The sequence below is a fragment of the Anarhichas minor genome, unplaced genomic scaffold (assembly GCF_050575085.1).
Source record: "Anarhichas minor isolate MPS153535 unplaced genomic scaffold, ASM5057508v1 ptg000021l, whole genome shotgun sequence".
NCBI lineage: Eukaryota > Metazoa > Chordata > Actinopteri > Perciformes > Anarhichadidae > Anarhichas > Anarhichas minor.
The window spans coordinates 8,570,511-8,588,597 of NW_027466467.1; the positions used below are offsets into that span (position 1 = coordinate 8,570,511).

Here is an 18,087-nt window from a genome sequence, read left to right on the forward strand (position 1 = left end):
CAATGAAGGCGTAACGGTTCCTCTAAAGGTATCTTGTAACTTTAACCATTTCAACTGAACACAGCCTGTTCATCTCAGAGGACAAGAAGCATAAACGTCAGGGGAGCACAAAATGTGTCAGATGTCAAACTGAAGCATAAATGCATGTATCGACGTTTTACTATAATATTTTTTTCTGTTATATATTTAAATTGTGAATTTATCACATGAAACACCATTTCACGTAATAAATTCACATTTACTCATACGTGATAACAAACAAGTTACATTGGAAATGCATGATTTAACATTGAAAAATGTCTCCCCTGCTTTTCTACAAGACATAGTTTATATACGTTCATGATTATGAATAATATATGTATTCAATAAATGAATATGCACCATGCTGTATATCAGTTCTGTAAAAACGCAATTCCATTACATTTAAATGGTGCAACAAGAACACACATCATCAAATCAAGTCAATAATGAATTCAAATATGTAAATGTCAAGCTTCAACGTTAAATGAATCATGCAAATACTGTGACACGAGGTAGTTTGTGGTGAAATCCTGCAGATAACATATTGTTTAATATGTCAGCTCATATTCTACACGATCAACTGTGATGTATTTCAACGGTAAAGTTGTCACACATTAACAAATGTAACAATCAAAGTCACAAACTATACAAGAGAGAGTCCACTGGACGACTAATCTATACACAATATATTCACATTACAGTCAATTATTGTTTTCTGACAAGATAAACATAAATCATTAAACATAAAATTTCAAATATTTGTTGACCAAATTTCTGCTTTGTTAGCAAAAGGTCAATTTAAATCCAAAAATTATTTTTAAAACCCACCCATACAATCCTAACAGGAAGTCTTAGTAACAGAATAAACTCTGAACAAACATCTATTTACAGGCATTCAGTTTCCCCATTTCCGAACTCTCCATTTCTACTTACTCCTCCTTCGCTCTCGGTTTCCTTTTCACAGCTTTGTATCCCTTAATGCCAGGACAGGTGAGCCACAGTGATGAGGAACTGGCAAACAGGCTTATTGATGTTGATTTACTGGTTTTAAGGATGCTGCTATTTTCAGATCGCAAAGGCGTCGCTTCTCACTGCATTTGAATGTCAAGCTATGCGATGCTACTGTCGGAGGTACTCTCTTTCTCACTGGCTTCCCCTGGTCACCCACCACACACACACACACACACACACACACACACACACACACACGCAGATGTAAGTTTCAGGTTGGAGACCCCCTGTATGACTAAGATAGGGAAGCCCATGCAGATGTGTTTGTGAGTGACTCAAACCCGAAACAGAGGTATGGAAAGGTGAAGTGGGCTAACTGAGAGCCTTTTGACTGGGTCTTCCCTCTAACACAAAGCATCAACAGAATCCCCTGCTTACTGAAAATGATGCAACACCTCAACCTGGTTTCCATCATGGTTTCATTTGAAGCAATGTCAAAGTAATTTATACAAAAACAAAAAAACTTTAAATTAACAATCTGCAGCTGCAATTTGAGGAAATATTGGGATGAGGTAAAGAACATGCTCTACAGCACAGGTAAATGAGACAGTTCTCTCTCTCTCTCTCTCTCTCTCTCTCTCTCTCTCTCTCTCTCTCTGTTTCTTTCCTTCTCTCTCCGCCCACCCGTGGAACAGATAAATGTCCCACAAAAGAGCAAAATGTCAGCACTTGTTGCCTATTACTAAATCGGTGCATTTACTTTCCATCACTGAACAGGAAATAGGATGGGCCTTGGGTTGCGCCATAGCCGCTGTAGCGCTCTCAGTTCATCTGAAGGGAGTTTCACTTCCCTGTTAAAGAAGCTTTCACATGAAGTGAGAGATGGCATGGTGCTTGATTGTTGCTTTGGGTAGAAGCTATGTCCTTTGTTGTTAATGGAAAATGCTATTTTACAACCTGGGTCCTATTTTCATCCCTAGTGGTTGTGCTAAGATTTTATCAGTTCAACACAGCTTTACACATTCTGAAGCAAACATGTACAGTTATCTGAAAAATGAAGTCGAACCAGGTAGTAGCTCTCCAAACTCTTAAAGGTATACTCCAGAAATGTTGTATTACATTTCCATAAAGTTAAAGTTTGGAGAATTACAAGAGAGAGATTTTCAAAAACGATTGTCTTGCAGGGCCAATCTGCCACATAAAACCCTGGTGGGACAACATCTTTCCTGACTGACTGAACAGATTTATGGTCGATTTAATTCATCATTCCACCACTGGATCTGGCAAGAATATAGGTGTGTGTGTGTGTGTGTGTGTGTGTGTGTGTGTGTGTGTGTGTGTGTGTGTGTGTGTGTGTGTGTGTGTGTGTGTGTGTGTGTTTGTGCAACTGTTGTCAGCATATTTGTTATTTTGTTATATATTTTTTCTTACTATAAATTCTATAAAAATGTTTGATTGTTGAATGTTTTTTACTTAAACTGTCAGTTGTGTTGCATGTTAAGACAGGTGCCTTCACGTGTCACACACTTTCAGATATGCTGCCTCAGTGATTGACATCTGGGAGAAAGAGGAACGTTATACAGACCAACCGAGAGAACACCGTCGTATATGTAGTATATGTCAAATAAAGTATGAACAAGTCAAATTATATATATATATATATATATAATATATACAGTATATATATATATATTATGTACATTTTCTTGACATTTTACACCATACTATACTTTTTTTTTACTAAGCCTTTTTCATGACATAGTAAACTATGGCTTTTTATACATTTAATGAAATATTATGCTCAAATTTTGTTTATGACATAGCATACTACAATTCCTATTACATTTCATGACATACTATACTTTGACTTTTTATCATATTTTATTCATAATATTCTATGACTTTTCTATTACTTATTTATGACATGTCATGACACACGATGCCGTGTCTTTCTTTATTACATTTTATGGAATACCTAACTTTGACATTTGAACGACATACTATGTTTGGACTTTTTATGACATCATATGGCAAAATGTATTATTCCTTTTGTTGACATTTTATGACATATTCTATTCCATTGTACAGTGTTTTTATGAAACACTGTACAATGATATTTTTTGTGAGATATTTTTAATATTAAATGTTTGATGACATTTTGGACAAACTTGTTTAATGACATAACATTTCATAGAACGAGTCATAGTATAGTATGCCAAAAAACCTTTAATGATATTTAATGACACACTACGCTAGGACGTTTTTATCACATACTATACTTTGACTTTTTCATGAAATTCCATGATGTACTATACTAAGACTGCTTTATGACATGTTATGGCATTATACGAACTTTCTTCAACATTTTATAAGACATACTAGTACAACTTTCTATTACATACTGTACTATGATTTAATTCTGACATGCAATGGCATACTATACTATGCCTTTTTTAAGACACCATTTTGTTTTATAACATTTTATGACATACTTTAATGTCATTTTATTACATTTCCTGCTTTCTAGCAGCAATCTAACAGCACCACAATTTACATATACAACCAAATTTGGGGGTGGGATTATGATTTTGTTATGATAATAAAATATGATGACAAACATTTGAAGCATATGAAAACCTCAAATGGAGCTTTGAATGTAAAAAACATAAAATAGGCATTCCGTACAGTCCTAGAAATTAGCATGTATATGGTCATTTCATTAATTTATGTGGGTACTGCTGCTGCTCCAAGGTAATATTTGGGAAATACTAATATGCCAAATAATCCTCCTGGATTATAAAAGCATTTTCACAGCTGGAAGGCAAAACACCTGCTACTGTGATGTTGTTCCCTTGTTCTACTTTACATACAAAATAATGTCAACGTTTTCACACATTTTCTTTTCTCTTGTCTTTATTTGCATCTTTGGTATGGAGGGTAATCCAAACGTAGCAGAATACTAGCAATTACTTTTATATTGTGATACTTGGATGAGGTCATTGATTGCATTTTCTCACAGGTAAGTAGTAATTGTATCAGATTACATTTTTAAAGCAACCCTCCCATCCCTGATGAGAATCATGTATGAAGTGTACAGTAATTTACACCACACAGCACGGGAGAACAGCGACAACCATTGGTGAAACATATTAGCCATTTAACTGCAAGCAGATTTGTCTTTAAATGAGTTTCTTAAACTCTACAATCTTACACTACTTGTGAGTATTGTGTATATTATTAGCTGTTGCACTCATGCCCATCCGCCACTATTCATTTCTTTCCTCCTGATGTTGTTCGTGAGCTTGATCCTATCACTAACTTAAATGTTCATCCACAGATGGCTTGGATTTCCTCTGACAATAACAGTAGGAAAAGTATTAAAAAAGTGATATAAAACGGCATGTTCCTTCTAAAATGAATCTTTTATTTTCAGAATTTCCAAAAGATATTATAAATCCTTTCACAGCTTCTCCGTGTCACATCAAAAAACAGTAGGGAGGTCAAATACAGCTACAGAGCAGTGACCCTGCAGCTGTTAAAGGCCACTTTAGCAGCGGCAGATGTTTGCCTACATTGGGTATAAAGTCAGGTCTGTTGAAATTCACTACTTGATTTGTGCAGAAACAGTGTGGAGTCGTGTTTGTTTAAAGTGGGCTGCAACACAGACTGCTTTCAGTTCCTATCCCATCCGTCTCAGCCTACAACCTACACACTGCTGCGTTTGTGTTTGTCGTTCGTGGATCAAGTTGTGCCGCTCGATGCTTCAAACCAAAGGGAGAGGCGAGGAGTGCAGATCGGTGGGCTCAACTTCAAACATCTTGCAGACCACTATCGTGCTTGCAGGAGGTCTCTGCAACGCTCCGCTGCAATGATCCCATTTGACACAGCAGAGAAGAAGGTAACAGCTGGGGCGTGGTTTGGTATCTCACTGAATTATCTTCTAGCAGGCTCCAACAAACACCACAAAGACTTGTTTAGCAGCTGTTGATGTCTGCAACTATAAAATGAACCAAACGTGGATTCTGGTGATTCTGGTGTTTTGTCAAAGTAAGTTTAACTTGAATTTTGAAATATTTTCACTACCGTGTAGCAGCTTTAAAGTGTCCTCTGGTCTGTTTCTTGGTCTTCCTCTTGTGGGTACCTGAAAACAGAGAAATAACTGCTGCCATTTCATCACATCTTTTAGAAATGACTTCAGGAGCTGGTGAAGAAAAGACGGTGAAGGAAGGGCAGCAGGTTGAACTCAAGTGTAGGCCTGGTGGAGAGGTCAGCATGATCGTCTGGTTTCGAGTTCTTGACAATGGCATGGAATTCCTTGCATCTTTCACCAAAGAGGGATTCCAAAAGTCACCTGCGGCCTCCTTCCCCTCCACTTTCAGTCAATCAAGTATTCGTAATGATATCTTAACGCTGAAGTCATTCAACAGATCTCGTGACAGCGGCCTTTACTGCTGTGGGTCTCTCGTTAAAGGGAATGAAATGCAATTCGGCAAAGTAATCCGACTGGTCGGAGGTGAGTTCTGTTTCATATATTTGGTCAAATGATTTGATGGATGCTTTTTAGTATCACTTACCATCACGTCTTTTCACTTTCATCAGAAAAAGTTGAAGTCGCTTTAAAAGCACCACAGACCACCATCACTGCGCCAACTCAATACACAACTGCCACACCATGCGTTTGTAACAAGATTGAGGATAACAAGCAAGGTAAATACTCACGATCACAATTAGGGCCTTATTATCTTCATATGTATGATGCTGTGAGGAGGAACAGTTGGTAAATGAGCACATACTCTGCAGGGGAAACCAGTCCTCAAATGTTCTGTTCTCCAATCATACTGGGCTCAATGGCCGCCAGCTGTGGCCTTCTTCTTCTGCTCCTAATCATCGCCATCCTGTACTGCAACCGTAAGTTCATTTGATATCTAAAATGTTCTTACATGACGTTTAATACGGAGTCAATATAAGTCTTCGGAAAGCTGAAAATTGTTTAAGTTCTTTTTCTGTTTTTTCTGCTTTTCTTCATTTAAAACCTGAATGATTTTGCTGTAATGTGTAATGATTTGCAACGTTTCTAATAACACTTTGGATTTGTAGGAATAAGAACACGGAGATGCCCACACCATTACAAACGAAAGTAAGTTATTTATTTTAATCTAATACTGTAACCATTAGGGCCATCGGCAAGACTTTAGGAGAACTGAGGTAATAGTCAAAATCTTCCCAGCCAAAATGAAAGTGTGAAAAAATAGTAATTAATTATTCAGTTTTTTCCCATATTTATTTTTGGAGTGAGCCGTTTAATAATATTGCTGCAAGTTTTTGAAAAATAAATAAAAAGTTATTTAAAGGAAATTACTCTGAAAATCTAAAATTGTTGATGTTGGTAGAATAGTGTTTTAATTCTAAATGCTGTTTCAAAGCCTTTTCCACACTAACAGGAATATTGGTGGGGAAATATTGATTTCTTAACTTATCAAACCCAATGTCTCACGTGTCATAACAGATGTAAAATTTAAAAATATTACGGAAGACAGAACCTCAGCGCCTTCAATTGTAGCTACGGCCCTGCGTTCCCTTTGTAATGCCATTGTGACTACATAACCGAGTCACTGAAATAAGCTAATAATTCACATTATTGTTTATTTTAAATACCCTGCTTATCTCTTGTAGACCGCAGATGGCTCCTGGAAAACAAATGATGACCAACAGACACGTTTAACTTAAATGGTGTCATTTCATGTCATTTCTCCAAACAGCAACTATTGTACAGTGTTGTGTTGCTGTTGCAGATGATTTTAATCCCATTTACAGTTTAATGACATTCATGGTGAATATTTTGCTGCCAACTTAAAAAGTTTTGATTGTAACAGAAGCTATAAAAACTTTTTAAAGTGCTTCAAGGATTCAATGTATCAAAAACTTTCAAAGATCATCAACATCCAGTTTTAACTGCATTGTGGTTGACGAACGGTAACGCTGCGCCATCACATTTAGACTCAACTCTTTTAACGAAATAACATGAAATGTCAATTTATCCAATCCTAATAAATGTTGATTGTAATAGAAACCACTGAAGTCCTGAGAATATTAGAAGTGAGCACTCTGATTAACATTGATTTTGAAATAATTATTATGTTAAAATTGTGTATAATTCATTTTGCTTTTGTACTGAGCCAAAGCTCTTAAATGTTACTGTACTGTCTGTAAGTTCTGCTATTTCAAGATTTTCAAAAAGAACTTCACTTTCCTTTTGCTTGAAAAAAATAAAATGATGATTTAGAATAACTTGTAATGTTTATTATTTTTTAATTTCTATTGAGTTAAGCCTTCGGTTAGTTTTATTTAATTACTCCAAAGTTCATTTTTCTATGGTTTCGAAGTATCGAGGTACAAATATGAAACATGGTTTTCTTCATTAGAATAGGATGTACCGTATTTTAAAATTGGATTTTAGAACTTAAAAGATTGTAAAAAATATATAAAAACAAATTTCAATGTACAACAAATTGTATGTGTGTTTATTTATTTTAAGGATTTGTTTCTGCACATCAAACCCACTCATTTGCATCCCCCTCTGTCGTTCAGGGTCTTGGCACAGAAATACAAAGTTTTAAATGTAGTTTATATTTCATGTAAAACTTCAGCCCGATTCAAAGGGAAGTGGGCTGCTACAAGTGTATGCAGAGTGAAAAACCACGAAGTCAGAAGTAGAGAAAGATACTTTCAAAGGAGATTCTGTTCAATTTAATACATTCACACAATTCACGCACTTCCCTTGCACCTTTCGAAAAACAGTGTTTATTAATTTCCTGCTGTATTGATCACGCTTTCTTCCACAAATTAAGGCAGTTCGTGTAAGCTTTTGTTTATCATTTTAGGCACAAATGGTAGAAACCAGACTACATATAGCTACACCATTAACATTTTAAATCTTTTTTATTTAATTAGTATTCCCACATCTAAAATACCGCTCAGATCTTTTGAATCACACCCACACAAAACCTTTGACATTAAAAAAAAACGAAACCTGGGGACAGTCTATTGATTTCTTTTACTTTACAGTTGAAAGCCCTTTGTAAATTATACAGTGTTGTCTTATAGAGAGCAAAAATCTTTTCTTTTCTGTACAGTATACGAACAAGGGCAGTCAACAAAGCTTGTTTTTTTTAGACTCTTCTTTTAACAGATATTCTCTACTGTAAGAAAAAGGCATTTGTCAAAAGCTCTCAAACACAGAATTAAGCAGAACACCTCCTGGAAATCCTCCACATATTTAATTATGTAAACTATATTTTGTCCAAAATATAAGCAAACTAAGCTGTACACTAGTGTCTTAATGGCATCGGACCACATCGTGATAGAAAACTTGGCTTTTCTGTGTACATCAAGATTGCACAAACATCCCGATACTATACACCCACTTTCGCACTGCTCACATGAAAGCTGACGGTTACCACTGCTCCAACCAACGTCACAACACCACCATGCTTAGATAAGCAGTATGTCGTGATATTGTGTCATTGGAAAAACTGTCATCTGAGCTGTACATGCAGGACTCTGAAGAGCAGCACCTCCCTTTCGCTCGGCACCCTCAACACACCAGCTAACAAACAACGGTTTTCACTTGACTTAAACTACTCTCTTTCTTTACAGTCTCCCCCCTTTCACTCATTCTCCACCTTGTTTTTAATTTTTACTTTCTCCAAAGACCCAAACCCAAACCTTTTCATCCTTAAATACACGTGAAACCGAGCAAAAAAAGGCACCGCATGCAGAGGTGTGTGTGTGTGTTGAGCAAGTGTTATGGGTATATCTAGGTTTGTCTTTTATCAACTATACATTCTTGGCGATTTAGAAAAAATAGAATCATTATCCAGAAAGCAGCTCCCTCACTGCTGAGTCCCTGTGGCCGGGAGGACAAACTGCGCTGACAACCTGCAACACGCGACACATTCAGCAGTCAGTGGAAAGGCGTTCATCATGTTGAGCATCTTTTCAAAATCAGGTCAAATTGAGCAAAACATGAGAGCAAACCTCACCAGAGGGTCTAGCTCCTGCCTCCCTTCTTTGCAGATTTTGGCACAACGTCTGAGCTTTGCTGAGCTGGTAGCTGCTCAGTGGCAGACGGCTCCTCTGCCTGGTGTTTCTGAAATACATGATTCAAATATAAAAATATAGAAAGGAAAAGAAGAAGCAGCGCCTTTTGCGTGGAGCAATACTACAGATTTAATGTAAATATTTCGGGGAATTAACATAATTCAAAGCAGAGAATGCACAACATGCAGCTTTTTGCAGGCTCCACCGATAGAGATATTTGTTTTCACTTTGATTTGATTATAAGCGCACAGATGATTTTTGTCCATTGTCGTGCATGCAATTGAAATCTTGTCTTCATGCAGCCGGCAATTTGCTTACTTTAGACTTTGACTTTGACTTGCTCTTGCTCTGTAACAAAGTCAACACTTTGGTTAGGCTCAACAGCTCCTCATCGCTCCTCATGAGGTGACCACAGATACAGTTAGTGCTAGTAAACAACCTGTAGAGGGCGCCATTGACAATACAAGCTAAAAGTGTGTAACATCAGTACTTCCCATAAGATTTCAAGCGCTACATTTACATTTGGTTCTTCTGTTTTTTGAAAGATTATTTTCAATGACGTTGTTAGAGCAGCTGAAGAATGACAGGAGAGGTGGGAGAGAGGGGATGACGTGCAGCAAAGGAATCAAACTCAGGCTGCTGCCAAGGACTCTCGTTCCAATCTACTTGGGGTTTTCCCCAATTTACCGGATGAGCTAGCGATCGCCCCTTCTATCACTCTTTAACTTTTACTGTGTAGGTATTGTCATCTGATGGCGTAATCTTACGTCTTGATCTCACACAGATCTTCTATTTACCTTTGGTTTGTCTGTCTTAGATTTGAACTCTGGGGCGTCTGGGAGCAGAACAGGACCGGCCATTGGCTAGGAAACAATAATAAATACATAAATGATGAACAAACGTATCAAACATGTTCAACTCGTAATACATTCATGCACTGAACTAATACAATTGTTAAAGTAAGAATCTGAAACAATTCAGCATAAATAAATGTCCAGTATGCACTTTCAATTGATAGTGTGTAAAAATAACAATTAAACAAATCTTATAGATAGAATTAAAAGCTTTCATGTTTTTTTTCAGGTGAGTTTAAAGTTCACCATGCACTCTAAACACAAGGTCAGGGGGTAGGAGGCCCGTTTCTTATTCCCCCTCAGGTCACGGTCAGACATTCGATGCGATGCAAAGATGCATACTGACCTGCCACACGCTCACATCATCATAACATAAGCTTACCTGCCACACATAAAATCACATTCTGGTAACACAGTACCATTACTTGGATTCATAACTGTAATATAATTACTGTGTTGGAAATTGTAATACCTTACACTAACAATATTACAGTAATCCGTTACTGAGTAATGCGTTACTGCCCAACACTGTTATCAAGTTAGGTAACTTAAAACTCAACTGGAAGAGAACATGAAGGCTTTTAGTCCTATTTAATACATGAGGTAATGGTGCATTTCAGCCCATTGTGGCCGAAATTAATATTATAACAACAATCACGAGAAAAATGATCCCGCTAAAGCTCGTTTTCTTCACCTATTTCTTTTTTGCTTCTGTCGAAAAGCACGGGTGGAACTAAAATATTAACTGTGGCTCATAAAGTGTGAGCCAGTAAGCCATTCCAGCGAGCACAAAATCTCACCTAAATTAAATGTGACCAACATTAGTTTCACCCGTGCTTCTCTCACTATGTCATGTTGAAATGTGTTGCTGTATATTTTCTGTGCTACCTTCAGGGGCTCTGAGTCCAGCACAGGAGGTTCCAGCTTTGTCGTGACAGCACATGATGCAGCGGGTGCAGCGGGCTTGGGAGCAACAGAGAAGTCACTGGACAGCAGGTCCAAGGCGGTTTTATCATCCATAGTCTTCTACGGAAAGACAGCAAATCAAACGATCAGCATGTTGTATATGGACAGTGTACTGTATATCATTTAACAGTGCTTGACTGCCTCCTGTCATATTCTGGTGGTGCGAGTGCATTTTTACCTCCTTGGGTGCTGGTGCAGCTGCTCTTGCCTTTGCGTCTGCCATTTTCTTTAAAATGAAATTGGTGAACATTAGACGCAGAGTAAAATTACTATTAATAACAAGCATGTCCTGTGCATTCAAATCAACACCCTCACACAGTGCTTTTGCCCCGGATTAAAGAGACAGTTACTCAGCAACTGTTCTGCATAAACATTAAAACTAAAATATATGGAACCATTATATTATATATTGTTACGACTAACAGCAGCTGCTTACCAAAACTTAAAATTGACGATTAACAAGACAGGCTAGCAGCTCTTTCAGGTTGTACTCAGGGTAAAAGTAAGGGGAGCACAACATTTATTAGGATCGTCTGGAAAACATGAACGTTTGTACAAAACGTCTTGGCAAACCATCAGGCTGTTTGTGTAGCTATTTCAGTCTAGAACAAAGTGGACTGACTTTTTATTGGTTTAAGTATGAACTTCCAACAATTAACCCCCCAGCAGGACTGACAACAGTAATAGAAAGAGTAAGAAGAGTTTAATTACCTTAAGTTCTTCCTCAATGAGTCGATACTCTGGTGGCAGGGAGTCATCTCTCTCCCCCATTTTAATCAGCCTCTCTTCCACGACCTTTTTCTCCTGCAAAAACAATACAAATCGGGACAGTTGAAGTGACTGGTATAGACTATTTTTCTGAGCACAAATTGAAAATATTCTCTGCCGTGCTGGCTATTCTCTTGATGCACGCTGGCTACCTTGACAATGTCTTTGGCGGGAGGTGGTGCGGGCTGAGGGGCGGGTGCAATATCCTTCAAGGTGTCTGACAGAGCGTCCATGGCACTGCCTGCTCCACCGGGCAGCTGAATGCACAAACACAAAAAGGTACTGATGTAACTGCAGGGTTTTAGAGAGTCTAAAAAGGCTCCAGTTGTTCTTGTGCATTTACCTCTGGTGCAGTTTCTGGGGGAGCACAAACAGCGGACTTCACTGTCGGAGCGGCAGATGAGGAAACAAATTCTGCCGCCATGGCATTCAAAACGAAGTCTGTAGAGGGCTGAGGGAGTGACAGAATGAAGTGTATAAAATCCCTGCAGGACCCTACATTTCAAATTGTTTTTACTTCTATCTAAAAGTATCTGTGCATCACATTGTATTATTTAGGGCTGCAGTAAACGGTGCTAGATCCACAGTGTACCTGTGCAGGAGGAGCTGAGGGGGTGATGACAGGAGCCTGGACAGCAGGAGCTGATGAAGATGTCATGAAGCCTTCAGACAAAAAGTCCATAGCCTCACCAGCACCCATGGTAGGCTGCAGAAAGAGGGGAGGATGAAGAGAAATGATGAAGATGGAACTTCAGTGTTTTGCTCTCCATTTCCACTAAATCTAAATTTCAAATGAGAGAACAAAAGACATCTACCTGCACCTTGATCATTGTGCTCCGATAATTAAAAAGCAGCTTACATTGCTTGTAAGTGAATTTGTCTCTGTCTCACCTCAGGTTTTGGAGCAGGCAGTTTTTTTAGTTCGGCCTCATTGAACCTGTACTCTGGAGGAAGTGTGTCATCCCTCTCCCCGAGGAGCACACCCTTTTCCTTCTTGTGTTTGTCCTCCTATGAAGAAGGAAAAGAGGAGGGAATAAGATATTTTCTGGTGCAGTTATTGAATACATTCAGTAATTGCTTCTGGATGGAGATGAAATTGTGTCTTGACTGGGCTGTCCACTAGAGAGGCCGTCAAAGGCCGTGAGGACAAGACAGTGTGGCTGCTTGTTCTCCTACCGAGACGATGTCCTCGGGTCTGAGTTCGGGAAGTTCAGGTTTTGGTTTGTCTTCTGGCAGCGTGTCAACAAGAGCACTGAGAGCATCCAGAGACATAGAGTCATCCTGAGGAGAGAAGAGGACAGGAAGTATATAATGTAACTGCGATAGTGTTGATGGTAAGTGAATTAAGTAGAAAGATACAAGAGGGGGTAAAATAACCACTTTGCTTTTCATTTTATGCAAATGCAAAAAGTATTGTTGTATCCTCAATTACCGTATCAGTTTTGGGTTTTGCTTGCTCCAGTGGACAAACTGTTTTCTGCAGGAACACAAGGACATACAGTGAGACATGTAGATTGAAGAAAGACATGGGAGAATGCACAGAAAGGCATGCACAGCTGAGAATACTATATATTTCAATTTATTCTATTAACTCAGTAGGGAGACACACGCTGTGGAAAGACAAATTGTTTGACACACACACCAATAGTTTTACCTGTGGTGTCTTTTTGGTAGGAGACGGGGCAGGAGCCTGAACTCCAGAAGCTTTAGTTGGAGCCACAAAATCTCCAAGAAGTAGATCTATAGCTGACAAATCCTCTACTTTGGTCTAAAAAACAGAAATAACAGCTTTCAGCAATAAAAAAGTGAAATTAAATGAAAAATAGGAATCTAAAATAATACTTAAAATAATATTGATCCTCTTCTCTAAGATCAATACCTCACTCACTCTGTGAGATAAATATGAAGCTGGGAAAGGGTTAGCTTAGCTTAGCATAAAGACTAGAAACAGGAGGAATAAGCTAGCCTGGCTATGTCCAAAAGCAGAATGTGTTGTTTTTACACTTCAGTATATTTGTGGGTTAAACAAACAAGATATTACATGTTAATCTGTGATCTTTAGAGGTGCTGGTAGGCAGATGTTTTTTACTTTTGCACAGAGCCAGGAAAGCCGTTTCCCCAGTTCCATTCTTGATGCTAAGCTAACCGGCTGCTGGATGCAGCATCATTTAAGATACAGACATGAGAGTGGAATCAATCTTCTTGGCAAACTGAGCACCAAAAAATGCTAAATGCCATCATCCATATTGTTTCTGTATACATTTCATAATTTCATCTGCTGGAATGATTCATCTGTTCATCACCCTGCAGATTTTGGCGACGGGTACCAGTAACAGATCCACAGTTTACCTGTGCAGGAGGAGCTGAGGGAGTGATGACAGGAGCCTGGACGACAGGAGCTGATGAAGATGTCGTGAAGCCTTCAGACAAAAAGTCCATAGCCTCACCAGCACCCATGGTAGGCTGCAGAAAGAGGGGAGGAAAGAGAGATTTGTGCATCATTTGTAAGAGCAAAACCCGCTTAAGAATACTCTGAATAGCCTTGAATTCATTTGTCCCAGTCGCACCTCAGGTTTTGGAGCAGGTAGTTTTTTGAGTTTGTCCTCTTTGAACCTGTAATCTGGAGCAATTGAGTCCTCTCTCTCTCCTACAAGCACACCCTTCTCCTTCTTGTGTTTCTCCTCCTATGAAAAAGGAAAAGAAGATGAAATAATTGTGCCAGGTGAGTCTTTCAGTGAGGAGTTGACACCACAAATGCAACCAATATGCCAACAGCAGAAGGCTTTCTGTGAACAAAAGCTGTAAACTCTGTGCATGTGAGTGTTTGTGCTCCTACCGAGACGATGTCCTCAGGTCTGAGTTCGGGAAGTTCAGGTTTTGGTTTGTCTTCTGGCAACGTGTCAACAAGAGCGCTGAGAGCATCCAGAGACATAGAGTCACCCTGAGGAGAGAAAAAGAGATTGTTCTCCACTGATCTGTCATACATTTATGGTTTAACTATTGAAAAAAAGGTCTCTACCACACAAGAGTGACAAGGCAATGTGGATAAACAAAAGAGAGGGAGAGAAAAGCGGGCAGGGGGGGGGGGGATTTGTAAATTTTCTGTATCTCACCTGACCATACTTTTGCTTGCCATCGTCCTTTCCTGCAGCCATTTTCTTACCAGGAGGAGCAGCATGACATACAGCCATAACGGGCTCTACTTTCTACACCAGAAAACAGAGATGACATTCAGCTTTATATTAATGGCTATAAGTGTAGCTGGATGGGCACAACATTCTGTAACAAACATTCATGGTTCCCAGACAATCTCTTGACTTTTCCCTCTTATAAACATTAACATTATACCTGGTAAATATCACCACGTTTAGCGTCGTTATTGTGAGCAGGATATTAGCATTTAGCTCCATAGCCCAAAGTACAGCCTCACAGAGCCGATAGCATGGCTGTAGACTTTTATTTGCTTTTTTATCAAATCGGCCTCAATGCTTTATTGCTAGCAGTTTCTGTCCGCACCTGGATTACTTAGATACTTTTGAAAAAATCTGAATGTGCCAATATCTGAAGACATAAGAAGCATCTTTTTTTTCTATGATGTCCAAATGAATCCAGTCTATGATATGGACTTGTATTCTCAATGTACAAAGCTTATCAACATTAGACCAGCTAAGAGACGCTTGCGGGAGAGGAGATGTGAGCTTGATGTACCGTGACAGTCGGCAAATCAAGTCCAGCCTCCAGAGAGAAATCATCCGAGACGTTGCCCGTCTTGGCTTTTTTATTAGTAGAAGGAACTGCAGGGGCTTTCTACAACAACCAGCAGAGAGAACATTTGACAGATAATAGTGGATGTGTGTGCAATATACATACAATTTTGTCTGTTGTTACCAGTAACAGATCTACAGTGTACCTTTGCAGGAAGAGGAGCATGTACAGCGGGCGCCGCTGCAGCGGTCATGAAGTCTCCAGACAAAATGCCCAGAGCCTCACCAGTACCCATGGAAGGCTGCAGAAGGTGGACACAGAAGAGAAATAAATATATATATATATTGTATATCAATATCTTGTTGTTACTGTATTATATTACAGTGATACATAAGCACCTTAAAGTGAATATGTCTCGGTCTCACCTCAGGTTTTGGAGCAGGTAGTTTTTTGAGTTTGTCCTCTTTGAACCTGTAATCTGGAGCAATTGAGTCCTCTCTCTCTCCTACAAGCACACCCTTCTCCTTCTTGTGTTTCTCCTCCTATGAAAAAGAAAAAGAAGATGAAATAATTGTGCCAGGTGAGTCTTTGAGTGAGAAGTTGACACCACAAATGCAACCAATATGCCAACAGCAGAAGGCTTTCTGCGAACAGAAGCTGTAAACTCTGTGAATGTGAGTGTCTGTGCTCCTACCGAGACGATGTCCTCGGGTCTGAGTTTGGGGAGTTCAGGTTTTGGTTTGTCTTCTGGCAACGTGTCAACAAGAGCGCTGAGAGCATCCAGAGACATAGAGTCACCCTGAGGAGAGGAGAGCAGGACAGGAAGTTAAAAATGTACTCATCTTTCACATATTGTTTAACTACATAAATAAGAACGAGGACATGGGTACACAGAATCTTGTCCACTTCAGCTCCTACCCCGTCAGTCTTGGGCTTGGTGTCCACTTTGGTATCCAGTGCAGACATCAGAGAGAAATCAGCCGAGACTTTCTGCATCTTGGGTTTTATATCAGCTGGAGGACACACAGCCACTGGGGAAACTTTTGCAGGGGTTTGAGGTTTCTGCACCAGAGACACGACATTAGACAGTGAAATGCTAAGCTCCTTCAGTCAGAGACTTCAAAGTTTATTTTACTTTACCTTTACAGGAGGTGGAGCAAAGTTAGCAGGGCCAGCTGATGAGGCGCTGACGCTGTCGACACATTCCATTTTCTACATATTTCATAAGAAAAAATACCAGATGGGAATTTGTTAGACTGCTAAAAAAGCACAAAACTCTGCCTTTGATTTCATGCAAGAACGTATGTGTATATTCAGGGCGCATTCTGTCTACAACAGACATGCCAAACTGGGAATTTTTAGTGTGGACTTTTGTCAAAAGAGCACATGGGGTGTAATGGTGCTACATGCTTGAAGAGTCTGACCTCTTGCTTCTTGGGTGCAGCTGGACCCATGAATGCATCTGAAAGAGAATCCAGGGCCTCGCCGGTGCTCATTGGTTTCTGAGATGAAAGACAGAGCACACATCACCACCAGATAACAACACAACATCTAGACAAGATTAGATGTTTTTAAATGAATAATTAATTTAGGAAGAATTACTCCAAATTATGTTTCATAACAGCCACATGATTCTCCACTAGGGGGCACGCCTGGCCAAGTCAAAGGCAAACAAATGTGCAAAATAGTGCAAACCAGACTGAACCTACCGACAATGAAGGAAAAGTACAGACACACCCTTCACATTCCATGGAGACAAAAATAAACTCCCTTAAAATACAATTTTGACACATAAAAACCTCAAAAACACTCTCACACTCGAAAGCATGATCAACATCCAAACTCACACTGCAGGAAAGTGCCTGGGTGAAAAGGGATCATGAGACACAGAGCTAGAGAAGCCTCTTGCATGACAAAATAACAAAGTGGGAGTAAGCTATGATGCAAATGTGGGTGTGTTGAGGGTGAGAATATAGTAACCTATGTGGTTACCTACAAATGGGTGGATATCAAAGTAGATGTGTGTGTGTGAGAGAGAGCGGGTGTGTGCCTATGTGGTTCTGCGTGTTTGGATTGGGTTTGGTCAGACAAGAGCCAACGAGCTCGATGCTGTGCTCTTTTCCGAGACAACACCCGCCAGTGTAATGCAACATTCCCTACTCTAGAGGACTCAGGAGATCGTTTAGTGGAAACAGTGCTTCCTGAATGTGTGTGTAATGTGAGTCAATGCTCATTTGTTGGAAAAAGTTTATTCAGTGACTTTAAGGAGAAAATAAGCACAATGCAGGAGGTTGTGACTCTAATGAATGGGAGTTGTAAAGGTTCACTTACCGGAACGTCCTCGGGTTTAACAGCTGCAGGAACTGGACCCTAAAACAAAACAGATTCATTTTAGATTGTAAGAAAAAAGATCAAATGCTGAAGATATTTAGGGAGTCAGCAAATACTGCCTCAAAGGCTGAGGTCACACCAATTACAAAAATATCCCCCAAATCCTCTCATTTCCCCCTAGTGGTATCTGGCCATACAGATAGTTTTATAGTCTTTAAACAATATCTGTGCCAATATGATACCTGAGATTCTATAAACAACTTTGACTAAATAAAATAATACAATTAGAAAAATAGAAATTTGATTTAAAACTGAAACTATCTGATCAAAGAATGAGAATAAACCAGATCATGAAAGTGGCTATTGATGCCAGCTTTTGGTACTTGCCAGA

The 18,087-nt window shown here is 39.2% G+C and overlaps 2 protein-coding genes across 27 annotated transcripts in view; one reads left to right on the top strand and one right to left on the bottom strand.

The window, feature by feature from the left end:
* The first annotated feature begins 4,713 nt into the window (after positions 1–4,713).
* cd8a (CD8a molecule) lies at positions 4,714–7,546 on the top strand. Its single transcript, XM_076096041.1, has 6 exons — positions 4,714–5,019; positions 5,159–5,485; positions 5,572–5,679; positions 5,773–5,880; positions 6,070–6,109; positions 6,646–7,546. Exons 1-6 carry the CDS (start codon positions 4,977–4,979, stop codon positions 6,692–6,694), a joined length of 675 nt encoding a protein of 224 aa, XP_075952156.1. The 5' UTR covers positions 4,714–4,976; the 3' UTR covers positions 6,695–7,546.
* A 158-nt stretch (positions 7,547–7,704) lies between these two features.
* cast (calpastatin) overlaps positions 7,705–18,087 on the bottom strand; it is a 35,284-nt gene continuing 24,901 nt past the window's right edge. For all 26 annotated transcript variants that reach the window (XM_076096029.1, XM_076096023.1, XM_076096035.1 and 23 more), the window contains 26 exons: positions 17,697–17,735; positions 16,790–16,867; positions 16,506–16,577; positions 16,284–16,427; positions 16,060–16,164; positions 15,791–15,907; positions 15,571–15,666; positions 15,369–15,467; positions 14,774–14,866; positions 14,497–14,601; positions 14,228–14,344; positions 14,010–14,123; positions 13,315–13,428; positions 13,093–13,137; positions 12,837–12,941; positions 12,552–12,668; positions 12,253–12,366; positions 12,004–12,111; positions 11,813–11,917; positions 11,604–11,696; positions 11,071–11,118; positions 10,815–10,952; positions 9,870–9,935; positions 9,391–9,420; positions 9,015–9,121; positions 7,705–8,910 (listed from right to left, as the gene is read on the bottom strand). In XM_076096029.1, coding sequence (XP_075952144.1) covers positions 9,023–9,121; positions 9,391–9,420; positions 9,870–9,935; positions 10,815–10,952; positions 11,071–11,118; positions 11,604–11,696; positions 11,813–11,917; positions 12,004–12,111; positions 12,253–12,366; positions 12,552–12,668; positions 12,837–12,941; positions 13,093–13,137; positions 13,315–13,428; positions 14,010–14,123; positions 14,228–14,344; positions 14,497–14,601; positions 14,774–14,866; positions 15,369–15,467; positions 15,571–15,666; positions 15,791–15,907; positions 16,060–16,164; positions 16,284–16,427; positions 16,506–16,577; positions 16,790–16,867; positions 17,697–17,735 — 2,361 coding nt within the window. In that variant the 3' untranslated portion in view covers positions 7,705–8,910; positions 9,015–9,022. The remainder of the gene's footprint in view (positions 8,911–9,014; positions 9,122–9,390; positions 9,421–9,869; positions 9,936–10,814; positions 10,953–11,070; positions 11,119–11,603; positions 11,697–11,812; positions 11,918–12,003; positions 12,112–12,252; positions 12,367–12,551; positions 12,669–12,836; positions 12,942–13,092; positions 13,138–13,314; positions 13,429–14,009; positions 14,124–14,227; positions 14,345–14,496; positions 14,602–14,773; positions 14,867–15,368; positions 15,468–15,570; positions 15,667–15,790; positions 15,908–16,059; positions 16,165–16,283; positions 16,428–16,505; positions 16,578–16,789; positions 16,868–17,696; positions 17,736–18,087) is intronic.

Excerpts from the sequence above, each read along its gene's own strand:
- cd8a (XM_076096041.1), top strand. The coding sequence starts at position 4,977 with ATGAACCAAACGTGGATTCTGGTGATTCTGGTGTTTTGTCAAA. Across the intron at positions 5,486-5,571 it reads AGTAATCCGACTGGTCGGAG|AAAAAGTTGAAGTCGCTTTA; the intron begins GTGAGTTCTGTT and ends CACTTTCATCAG. Across the intron at positions 6,110-6,645 it reads CCACACCATTACAAACGAAA|ACCGCAGATGGCTCCTGGAA; the intron begins GTAAGTTATTTA and ends TATCTCTTGTAG.